General features: G+C 38.6%; 1 protein-coding gene across 4 annotated transcripts in view; it reads left to right on the top strand.

Annotated features, from left to right (window-relative positions):
• The window catches only part of KIAA0825 (KIAA0825 ortholog), a 374240-nt gene that overhangs the window by 86582 nt on the left and 274592 nt on the right, over nt 1–13066 (top strand). For 3 of the 4 annotated variants that reach the window (XR_012678323.1, XM_075181001.1, XM_075181008.1), the window contains exons 5-6: nt 1955–2131; nt 9267–9346. Coding sequence is in view for 3 of the 4 variants with exons in the window: in XM_075181001.1 (XP_075037102.1) it covers nt 1955–2131; nt 9267–9346 (257 nt within the window). In the remaining variant the exon portion in view is untranslated. The remainder of the gene's footprint in view (nt 1–1954; nt 2132–9266; nt 9347–13066) is intronic. The other variant, XM_075181021.1, reaches the window with a different exon arrangement.

Here is a 13066-nt window from a genome sequence, read left to right as displayed (position 1 = left end):
GAATACTGACAGTTGTCCTTGTGAAGCCGTGTTAATAGGCAGAGTGTTCTTCTCCTGTTTCCTCCTGTGCAACTCCAGTATAACTCCGGTATAACTCCGAATTATGCTGTTTAAATTTTTTGTTTCACACTTGTATCTATACACACTAACTAAGCAGCCACCACTGGCTTTGCAGCCATTCTACTATGAATATATCTGGTTAACAGACACATGTGATCAGAGTTCTTCAATCAAGCCCTCAATAACCCCCCACCCCCACCAAACCTTAGCAGTAAAGGGCTTAAACAAACAAACAGTGAAAAGAACAACTTGCAATAACTTTGGTGTGAGTTGGTCAGCTTAACATATATTACAATATGTGGAACTAACATTCCCTGTTTTTACTATAGAACAGTACTTGGTACAGCATTAATTATGTGTTTGGAGAGTGCAGAGTACCCCTGTTTTCTTATATATATATATACATATATATATATGTATATATATATATATATATAAGAAAACAGGGGTACATGTGTATATGTATATATATATGTGTATATATATATATATGTATATATATATATATATTTCTCTGTTGCATACTGGGCGCCAGAATGGGGAGCTGTGTTGTGTAGTTATCGCCACAAAAGTAGGTCTGTATTGCATAAAAATCACTAATATGGTGGGCTATATTATATACTGTTGACCAAAATGGGGAACTGCTTTCTGTACTGGCCACCAAGATGAGCTTTGATTTATATACTTTTAGCAATTTTTCCATAAAAATTAATAGAATTATTGTTTGCGGGTGGGAAATGGCCAGAAGGAGAGCTAGTAAAAGTAAAAGGAGGGTGAAATGCAATCAAATAGTGCATAGCCTAAATCTTTCCTGGCACATGGTACATAGTGTCCTCCATAATATCTCGATGATTAAAATGATCTCACTTCTCTGAAAATAAAGTAAAACTTAATGTTAAACCATCTAAGTATTCATGTTCTGTGTCAAGGATGCAACTAGCTTATATAACATTACGGTGGCTTAGTGGTTAGCACTTCTGCCTTACAGCACAGGGGTCATGAGTTCCTGACCATGGTCTTATCTGTGTGGAGTTTGTATGTTCTCCCTGTGTTTGCGTGGGTTTCTTCTGGGTGCTCCGGTTTCCTCCCACAATCCAAAAACTTACTGTTAGGTTGATTGGCTACTATTCTTGAGTCCTAGGGGTAAATGTATCAAGCTGAGAGTTTTCCGGCAGGTTTGAAAAGTGGAGATGTTGCCTATAGCAACCAATCAGATTCTAGCTGTCATTTTGTAGAATATACTAAATAAGTGATAGCTAGAATCTGATTGGTTTTTCAAACCCGCCGGAAAACTCTCAGCTTGATACATTTACCCCCTAGTCTCTCTACTGTCTGTGTGTGAGTGTGTGTGTGTGTGTGTTAGGGAATTTAGACTGTAAGCTCCAATGGGGCAGGGACTGATGTGAATGAGTTCTCTGTACAGCGCTGTGGAATTAGTGGCGCTATATAAATTGATGATGATGATAATGTGTTAAACAATCAATTGGTTACTTGATTACATATAGCCACACAAAACAATTTAAAAACAGCAATGGGGTACAATGGTTGTACAATATTAAGCTTAAAAAGTACTGCAAGAAACCTTGTTTGATAAATACGTTAACCTGCAATCCATCACAAGTTATTTAAAAGTTCTTCCATTATAGTACATATAGGAAACGTTCATCTGTGCTTGCTTGTTGCTTATCTTGGTGTAAAAGCAGTAGCTGTACACAGTATACTGTCAACTATATAACTTACAAAAGCAAATTACGTATGGTTTTGTGTAATCATTTACAAAGATTCTACATTGACTGAGGTATTGTGACTAACCAGTAGTTTTTTGTTTTGTTTTGTTTTTGTAATTCAAATTTTTATTCATTAATGTTATACTTGACTGCATATTTTATTTTAGCCCGAAATAATGAGGATCATCAAAGGAAAACTAGTAATACACCGTTACACCTGAATCAACTGAAATCCTTGTCCACATTCATTAAGCTTTTTTTGTGGCTTGATGAAAAGGTTGAAAATGCAACTTCAGAAATCCTGTTCCTTTCCAGTTATCCGGAAATAAAGGGTAATATACAAGGTAAGGATATAAGTAGTATCTGAACTAATTCTGTAACTGGAAAAGTGAGTTTTAGGTTTTCAACAGCATTATACTCTGCTGTATTTTGACAAGTATCAGACACCGTATTAATCAAGTAGGCATGATAGTAATTCTCAAGTGAACTAATTGAAATACAGTATGGACATCTATTTCTAGTAATCACATTGTCTGTTATAATCGGTGAGATCTAAGCATTTAAATAGCCCCAACCTATCTGTTTAATTATTTAGTCACCGTTAAGTTTTAATCACTGTTAAGTTTTATATGATACACCCTTCCCACCTGGTGTAACCCTCCCTCATATTCCTTTCCCTGCTCTTAATATTAAATGTTGTTCCTTCACCCAAACCCTTTCTAATACATAAAATCCTATTGTTCAAGAAATTACACTAAGGATACTTGTTTTCTTTTTTTTTAAATTGTAACATTTATTTATGTTTTTGGTATTCATTTTGTATGTTGATAATCTATTATCTTGAAATTTAAAAGTCATTGTTTAAATAGTCCCAACAAACTAGAGATAAGCACTGGATGGAACCTGTACTACCTCCTCTAAAAATTGTATTGAATAAATTTGGTTTACAGCACTAATGGAAATAAATCACTTATTACTTATGGGGAAAAGGAGACAGGTACAAGTGTTTTTTTACCTTTTTGTGTCACACTACCTATTTCATGAACATTCATACAAAATATTTTTTCTAAATACTTTTTAAGTTTGTTTTTTTACACAATATATTAGTTAAAAGTTCCTAATTAATGACTCACTGGGAATTGTTTAACTTTGTATGAAGATTGTCCTGTATTTGTTATTTAGATATAACCCTGAACAGCAAAATGTTGTTGTAAAAAAAGTAGTTCCAACCTTGTAATAAATATTTTATATTGACTCACATTTGTTCATGGGAAAAGAGTGTGTGTATGTGTATATATATGTATATATATATATATATATATATATATATATATATATATATATATATATATATATATATATATATATATATATATATATATGTGTGTGTATATATATATACACACATATATACTATAAAAGTATACAAATATATATATATACTATAAAAGTATACAAATATATATATATATATATATATATATATATATATATATATATATATATATATATATATATATATATATATATATATATATATATACACACATATATACTATAGAAGTATGCAAATATATATATAGATATACTGGGCCACATAGGATCCATTTGACCTCAGTGCTAAATATCCTGCCCAATTGGCTGCACACATCTGATTATTTGTTCGCAGCTTAGACGTTATAGCCGAGTGATAATTAATCAAGCGAGTAATGAAATTTGCAGAAACAAAATTGGGATGAGAAGTAAAACGTAAAAAGCAATGTTAAGAATCATCATTTCTGTAATGTATTTGCATTATAGTGTTCTAGACATATTTTCACCTTTATCTGTTCTTGTTTTTATCACTTCAGATGAAATATGTAGGCAGGATGTTTTAAGTATAACTTGCTTTTCCTAATCTTATTTAAGTGAAAGAAATTGTTGTATAATAGAAGGATTTTTCGGAGAGATACCATGGGCTAGGCAGAGGCAGCCTTGCTCCTTTTGCCCTTTTATCAGTGGTTACATTTTCCGATTGTAAAAAGTCATCACAAATGAATAGAGAATATAGCATCACCACAGTCATATTGCCTGTTTAGAGCTTTCAGTGTTCTTTAAAAACTTAATAAAGGTCTCTTCTGAGGTGGGATTAAAAGAACCTGTTAAGAAGGCAATTGCTTCCCAAGAGATAACCTCTAATGATAAGAAAAAGGGGAAAAAAGTGTTATTGCTGCTTTCACATTGTCAAGACAGAAAGGTCTCTGTATCTTTGTCCTACAAATGAATTTTGAGAATAATCTCATACTGCTTGAAAAGATAAAAATCCAGGTACTTCTTGCCTGCCAGCATCTTAAATTTCCACTAAGGATTTGATAAGGGATTAGAAGTTTTCTATTTGTGTGAACTGCTATAGTAGGTGTGATCAGAACTCTGTTGGAAAAGGGTCTGCAGAGACACCCGATTGCTAAATCCCATGCAATCTATTTTTAGCAATAATATTATCATTATCTGTTATTACTTAAGGTGACAACACTGTGCATAACACCATCATTCTCACACAAAAGATTGTTTCCCGAAATATAACTATACACTGTATGTTGTATGATGTGATAATTATCTGTTGTTTTCTTATGTATAACATGTATATTCTTTTTGGCCCACCTATGTATTGGGACTGCTCACTGGTTTTGTCCCACTCTTTATATTTGTTACTATTATTAACGTGTTTTTGTGATACAGTATCTTCTAATCTCTACTTTCATCCATATTACACCAGAAGAATGATTGTACTTGTACAATTTATTTTGTTACATTCTATTCTGAAATGGCGTACCCTGTTTCCTTACCAAAGGGGGAAATGTCCCTCCAAATGAGGGACAGTGGGGAGATTTCATATTCTAACAATCTGGAACATATGTGGTCGTTGTAGTGGTCGCTAACTATTTCTCCTGATTTGCTAACTTCTAGGATATGGCCATACCGTGACACCCTGTTTCCTAATTTCTGCTACCAATGTCACTAGTGCTTTGTAAAAAGTCCCCAGGGATGTTGCCAATCTGAATGACAGACAGGTAAATTATGCATAATCTGATAAATTTCCTGTGCTGCGTTGCTACAGGAAAATGAATGTAGGCATCTTGAAAATCTATGGATGTCATAAAGTCCCCTTTGCTGATGACCCTTACAGTGGAATCCATCAATTCCATTTGAAAATGCTTTGCATGTACAGATTTGTTGTGGTTTTTTTTTCAAATCCAAAACCTTGGGAAAGACCTATGAGGAATAGTCAGGAATAAAAGCCCATGCCTTCTTGTTGTAGGAAAACTTGAGAAAATGCCTTGATTCTCAAAGAAATTTCCTATGGGATAATGACTGAACTCTATTCTGTATCCCCTCTTTATAATATTCAACACCCACTGATCTGAAATAGAGTGGATCCAAACTTCAGCAAAATTGTGAATGCCGTCTCCTTTAGATGTTATTAGGAACTGCTCCCGACAATAGTCATTTTTGTGAACTTTGATTTGCTTTGCCAGCCTTAGGTCTGAAAGCCTGAAGGATTGCCTAGGTGTGGTATAGATATTTTGTCTTGTATACTACCTTTCTGGCCTTTAACTTCTAGCCTCATTAAATTGTTGTCGAGAAAGTGGAAGATTTCTGTCTCTACGATCTTGTGACAATCTGTTTGATTTCCAACCAGATAACTTGTGTATCATGGTGTCTAATTTTTCTCCAAAAAAGGAGAATCATTCAAATAGAAGGTTTGCCAGGTTATTCTTTGACTAGGTGTCTGCTGCCCAAGGCCGTAACCAAAGGACTCACCTTGTTACTGCTGCTGATGCCATACAGATGATACCTTGTGGTAAAAACACTAGTGTCCAAGGACTTCTCACAGCGGTATTCAATTTTTCATAATTTCAACACTTTTTACTTGTCTGTTCACCTGAATGTCTGTATTGCAATTTCCACCCCACAGCCTTAAGAACCTGGCTACTGATGCAATAGCCACTCATGAATTTAATGTAGTCCCAGATAATACATCATGAATTTTCTTCAAAGAACTCCTTTCTTTCCTGTCCATTCGGTCCCTTAAAGGATCATTATCTTCCAATGGAATGGTTGCTCTAGTATACATACTAGCTATAGCTACTTTTGGAAATAAGCTCCACTTCTGAGCTTCTCCATCTTCCAACTGATACATCTGTTCTAATCATTTTAGATTAGACTGATGTTTCTCCACTTGAGTTCATTGTTTATAAATTATTTCACGACTTGATGTACTTGAAAAACCATCCATGCAATAAATGGTTTAGGTGGCTGATCTTTCCCTTTGTTTTGAGAATTGCACAAGGCACAAAACATTCCTTTAGACTCCGTTATTAAGGTTTTACCGCAAGCTGCACAAATCCTTTGTGTTTTATTACCCTTGTTACTTTCCCCAGTCTCTACATGATTGATGAAAGTGGGGATACTATTACTAATTAACAGTATTCGTTACAATAAAACACCTCTAATATAGGAGCTTATCTGAAGCAGGTGTTCTTTGGCATTTTGGGATTAGGCTCAGGCTCAATGCACTCCTGAAGTGTATTACAGCGCCATTCTGCTGAACAGGGAACGCTTTTAGTAGCAGTCCCAAGTTTATGCTGCCGCTTCCTGGTGCCCTATGATGATGCAGTGCATGCACATGCACAAAAGCCACATTTCAGCTTGCAAAGTCACGTTTTTGGAAATTTCCCCATACAGCCTATGCTGCTCCCGGAAGTAGCAGCATGTTGGCTCTCGAACCCTACCTCACTTACACTATTGTGGTGCATCGCTGGAAGGAGACCCAGGTTAGCCCTGCACTACAGAAACTGCAACAAACCTCTCCCTAGATAACCTGTCTATGTGGAAGAAGGGGAGGAGTTGGCTTGTATACTCACTGAGTATTGTTTGACCTGTCTGTAGTTAATCAAAACAGAAGCAAACCAATAGTAAAGGCTGTCATAGAGAAGTGAAGAGGAAAAATATGTTAAAAAAATTACTTTGTCTAGTACTAGGCACATACAAATTGGCCGGGGTCCCAGCTTACCTACTAAGATGATGTACCATACATCTGTATCATAAGTGTAGTTTGAAAGGAAGTGAGCTGTGTAGTAGTATTGGGACTCCATTATGATTGATTTTATCTGGATGAATAATAGACTTTAGAGAATCTTTTAAAGGCTTTTGAAAGATGGGACACTACGGTCCATAGAGGTATGGTTATGGAGAGTGATTCATATGGATATGTGGGCATATTCTAAGGTATGAGCCTTAATCTTATTAATATTTTGTTGATTGGTTGGTTAATGAGTTCATTAATTAAGGGGGGTGTGGATGAGGGTTTTAGTTGTATAGGAATAGGGAGAATTTTTGTGTCCTCAGGCTGGCACAGAGAATCTCTTAAGATTTTTTAAGGAAATGCATTAGATAAACTTTATAAATTGTTGTTGTGTGTTAAGGCAGAGAGCCTGTTATAAGTTAGGATATTTCGATTCTGCATCTTAGACAACCTGTGATAAGGCTATGAGGTTTATCAGTGCTTAGTGTGTGAGTAGTGTATAGTAATTACTTCCTGACAGCTATGTATATCGCGTGGGTTAGTGATAACTTAGTAGTGTCTGTATGTTATAACTGGAATGAAGATGTCTACCAGCTTGTTATCGTTTGATACATTTCAGAACAGCAGATAACAAACCTGGAAACTTAAAGCTTTGAACGTTAAACATGTGTCACCGGAAGCTGGAGTGTGGCAGTCACCCAAGCAGTGAATTATTCTGCTCCTAAGTCCATCATAATATTGGTGAGGTTTCAATTTAATGGGCATAGTTAGATTAAACTTGGGCTCAAGCTAAGTCTATTGAGCTCATTGTATAAAAGGTTTGTGAACATGGTGCTTACCAAGTCTGTTGATTCAGAACTATTATAATGTGCAGTGGAGTGGGAAACTTCCCGGTGTTATCTGTGGTGGAATACCCAAGTAATCTGTCGCTCTTACTGTTGATCAGTGTTGTGATACTTTTTGCTGTACCTGGGTGACACCCCCACCTTCCCCTTCCTTTACTTTTTCTTTACTTCAGAGGGGCTTTAAATATGTTGTATGTGCTCTCTTCAGCACTATGTTTCAGGTTATGTGTGCCCTATTCTGCTGCTGTGACCTTTTGACTTGGCATCATGTAGCTCTATGGTTCTTACACCCCTTGCCAGGGAGATATCTAGCCTGATTAGCAGGAATAACCCCTGATGTGAAGAATTTGGGTGGGAGGCCTCTACATTACTGTCAGGTGCAGCCTGGGCTCTATGCACAGCCCAGTCTGCTGCTGAGTGGCTGGGTTCAGTTCAGGTGCTAGGATCTTGCGGGAAAAAGCTCAAAATTACCCTCCAGGGTAACTCACTGCAGCTGCTTATGTGATGACGGTAATATTGTTGCTGGTTTTCACGGTTGTAGGGCAGTTAGGTATAGTCCTCAGGCCTGCAGATGTTATTCAGAGTGTTGGCTTTCAGTATCCAAGAGGTGGTTTCCCCTCACTGTCTTTTACTGCTCTGCCGTGAGTGGGCTTCTAATTATTAAGTGGGGCTTCTCAAGCTCTTATGGGGTGCCAAGTCTTGGCTGACAGCCACTACTCCATGTCGAGGCTGCTGCTTCTGGTCATGTTGTGTGTGAGCACTAGGGTAGCAGGGTCCCGATATGCTGTAGGACACCAATATACTTCAATATATTCGGGTAGAAAATAAAGTTTTATTGAGCTGGCAGCAGGAGTTAAGATGAAGCATACCTGTCTCCTCTGCTTGCCAGGTCATGCCTGTATACTATTAACTTTTTATTGTGAACCTTCAGTGGTCCATATGATGCGAGTGAGGGTGAGCTATGCTGAAAAAGGTGGACAAAATTATTTAACCTTCTATTTATGCTCCTTGCCACCTCTTAGTGTCATGATTCTGAATCAGAACAGTTTTTGAGAGTTTAATAAGTGATCTTGCGGCAGTTACATTCTTTACTGCTCTAGCTTTTGAATTATAATATAATAATCCAAAACATTAAAAAGCAAAATAATAAATCAATAACTGTTCATGATTTTTAACTTTGTACTTAAACTGTGTGTTTCCAGCAATTGTAACCCATCTCTTTATTATATTAAAGTTGTATGCTTAAAGGATATTTCTATCCACAGTTTCATTTTTAGCTGGCAGCCCCTCTCCCTCAACTAGCAGAACTTTTGATGTGCCATGCCAGGAACCACCATAGTATTAATGTAATCACTCCCGCTGGCACTGCATTGGACCCGACAGTTTCATTAGTTAAGAGCTGGCAGACTGGTGGCTGAACATGTTATTTAATTTGTGGGTGGAAATATCCTTAACAAAATAATAAGGGGGAGTTATTTTTATATATACATATTATATTATATGCCTATTTCATTTTTTGCTGTACTGCTCATGATCTCATCTGTATTATGCTGATTTTTTTTCGTGTAGGTATTATAAAGGATTTCAGTGATGGAAAAACTAATGAAAGCTGCATACTGGATGAGAGTTCCTTGCTGATGAAGGAAACGGTACTGTATGCACACTGTTCTTATTTTTGTATCAAAATGTTTATTTTAAAAATATATGCAGATATTGCAAAATTCTAATAACATTTCACTGATACTTAATTGTTGCACTGGTTACTTTCTATATACTCTGTACTTGAGCATAGAGCAAAACATTGCTGCAAACATTTCAGATATACAGAGTTGAACACTTAAAACTTAAGACTGCACTTGTTTTTATTAAATTCCCCTGATTTGGGGATATAATGAATTCAAAATCATTGTTGTTATTTTTTTTTTGCCTTCAGTATTCTTGTGTATCGATTAATGCAATCAACCCGTATCAAGTAAGCTGAAGAGATTCTAGGCTGGGCTCTTACATGACCCTCCCTTCCACATTCAGTGCATTAAAACTTTGTGGACAACCAGTGTAGTGGGAGTATTTTTTTGTTTGTTTAATAACAATGTTTGCAAATTGTCTTTTTAACAATTGGTGGATATTATAATTATATTATTGTTGTTAATTATGTAATATAATAACCCGGTGCCTTCACAGGGACATTTTATAGCCTTGTTAAGCCTGACTGATAGTAATGTTCTGTAACAAAAGGAGGCATTTAGCTGGCAATATGCAGAGGCTCTCAATTTAAAAACACATATGTATGTCCCAAATATATGGGACTCTCATTGTTTAGAGTAGGACCATCCTATTAGCAAAAGCGCCTTGGCGTGGCGGATGGCTTAAACATACATTTGCAAATGTGTGCAACAAAGACTTTTTTAGCATTTTTATCTACAGTAGAAATGGCAGATCTGTTGCTGGCTATAGCAGTGTGCTGGGGGAAAAAATGTTGTGTGTATGTTACTTGCAGGATAACCCCACCCTTTCAAGCACCTGTTATGGCCTATAAATTGATTTGAGCAGCTTCCACTTCTGAATATGCAGAGAAAGCAGAATAAAACATTGGCACAGTTATGTACCTAGGTGGAGATTAAACCAGGTAAAAACATATGTGTAGTTTAAAATTGGTTTACTTACATGATTTAAAAGCTGCTTCCTCTCAGCAAACAGACAGGGTGGGTCTGATAGTCTAAACAGAGCCAGGGATGGGTGTTTCCTTTTAAAGAGAAGGTGGGTGTGTCACCTGTCCATCAAGCTAGCCCTTTGGGAGGAGTGTCAGGTATAAAACCCTGCTTGTTTCATTGTTCAGGGAGATCAACGCTGGGCTAGCTGGCTGATCTGGACAGAGAGCTGGACTATGTATAGTAAGCGTTGAGGGTCTCCATAATTGCTGTGCAAGTATACGGTGTCAAAACATTATTACCATCCTGACAATAAAGAACCATAAAAAGGAAGAAGTTGTATGCGTGTGCTTCTGCAGTAGCAGGCTCTTGCCACAAGTGGTGTCAGGCGTGGGATGCTCCGGGAAGCAAGTTTCCGCTACCCAACCCGCGCAGATGTCAACATGGAGGAAGTACTGAGAACCCTCGTGAATGTTGCCGCTGCGCAGCAACAGCAGCAAGCTCAGATGCTACAAGTCGCCGAGGCACAGGTGGAAAACACAAGGCTCTTAAGAGAAGTTAAGCCAGGTGAGGCATGACAGAAATGAACCACCTGGTCCTGTTCTCCAGAAAATGTCACCAGCTGATGACGTAGAAGCATATCTGGTGTCTTTCGAGAGACTTGCAAAAAGGGCAAAATGGCCTCCTAAAGATTGGGCTGAGAGACTGGCGCCATATCTGACTGGTGAAGCTCAGCGAGCTTATATGGATCTAGATGAGGAACGGGCCTCTGATTATCTGTGCCTAAAGTCTGAGATATTGGCTTGCATTGGAGTTTCCGGGCCAGGCCGAGCCCAGCGCTATCACCAATGGCGCTATGATAAAGAAAAACCGGTCAGAGCGCAAGTGGCTGAGCTTTCTAAAATTTTAAAGAAATGGCTGCAGCCTGAGGAGAATTCGCCTTCTCGGATTATTGAAGTTCTGGCGATAGATCACTGCATCCGGGGAACTGAACCGCGATTTGCAAAGGTGGGTTCTGCAATCAGACCCACAAACTTATGAAGAGCTTGCCACCGTGGTAGAAAGGTTTTGTGCGCTACAGCAAATGACTAAAGAACCGGTATTTGTGCCAAAGCCGCTGCCACGCCAAAAGCCAGGTTTGACAATCCTTGCCACAGGGCCCAATGGCAAAACTGCTACGGACAGAGGGCCAGATGCAAAGCTGTCTAATCTGAAGTGTTTTGAATGTGGTGAGCCAGGCCACTTTAAGGCAGAGTGTCCTAAACTACAGGAACCCATGGACTGTTCTGTAGCACATATTGGACCTGCATTTTCAAGCTGTTTGACCATGAGTCCCACATCAGGAAGTCCTTGTTTGTTCCGGGTGACTGTGCTAATCAACCAAAACCTTGTTTTGGCCTTGGTTGACTCGGGAGTAAACTCTCATTGGTTTCCAGCTCTGCTTTACCCGAAACCATAACTTTCGGTTGCCCAAAGTGAAAGTTCTTTGCATACATGGCACAACAGAGGAGTATGAAAGAACAATACTACCAGTCACACTCAAAGACAAAACTGTTATGGTGGTAGCTGCCATAGCACCTAAACTCCCATATCCACTCATTTTGGGGCGAGACTTTCCACTGTTTAATGATGTCCTCGGTGAGCGGATCCGTCCGGACATGCCGGCAACTGATGCAATGGTCGGAAGCCCGGTCTTAAAGGAACCGCCTAAGAATCCACAACATCTGGACATCGATCTTTGGGAACCGCCAAACCGGAATGCCATCCTGGGAGTCACAGCAGGAGTTCCACAAAAGCATTCAACTGTGGGGAAACATGGACAGTCCAAACTAGCATTGGTCAGTGATGTCGCAGATGAGCCCCCCCCCGCCTGTCAGTGAGGATACGGACTGGTCCGCAATACCAATTTTGTTTCCTTTGCAGGACTTTGCTCGAGACCAACTTAATGATGCCACTTTGGAACATGCCTTTAAAAGTGTGACTGAGGTAATTGGGGTAGCGAAAGCCGCCCAGCCTGCAGAAGGTATACCATATTTTATTGTTAAAAATAATTTCCTGTATAGAGTTGCTAATGTACAGGGGGAAAAAGTAGAACAATTAATGGTTCCTCAGGTCCATGTAACCCTAGTGTTAAAAGCAGCACATACACATGTCTGTGGGGGACACCTAGGGGAGGTTAAAACACGGGAATGAGTTCTGCTTAGGTTTTACTGGCCCGGTGTACACATGACAGTGAAAAAGTATTGCCGGTCCTGTCCCATTTGTCAGAGAACCTGTCCCAAACCCATGTACAGGGCACCTCTCATTCCAATACCAATAGTACAAGTTCCCTTTGAACGGATAGCTATGGACCTTGTGGGGCCCCTGGAAAAATCTGCACGTGGGCACCAATATATACTAGTGGTGCTTGACTATGCAACCAGGTATCCAGAGGCAATTCCCCTACGAAACATAAAGTCCAGCACCATAGCTAAAGAACTTGTATTGATGTTTACACGCTTGGGAATACCCAAAGAAATTCTCACAGACCAGGGTACTCCATTCATGTCTAAACTGATGAAGGACATGTGCCAGTTGCTAGGGGTTACGGCGCTTCACACTTCTGTATAACATCCACAAACAAATGGCTTGGTGGAACGCTTTAACCGCACATTAAAGCACATGCTCAGGAAAGCAGTGGCTCAAGAGAAAAAAGATTGGGACACTCTTATTCCCTATTTG

The sequence above is a fragment of the Mixophyes fleayi genome, chromosome 1, assembly GCF_038048845.1.
Source record: "Mixophyes fleayi isolate aMixFle1 chromosome 1, aMixFle1.hap1, whole genome shotgun sequence".
NCBI classification, from domain to species: domain Eukaryota; kingdom Metazoa; phylum Chordata; class Amphibia; order Anura; family Limnodynastidae; genus Mixophyes; species Mixophyes fleayi.
This window is presented reverse-complemented; position numbering and strand designations above follow the sequence as displayed.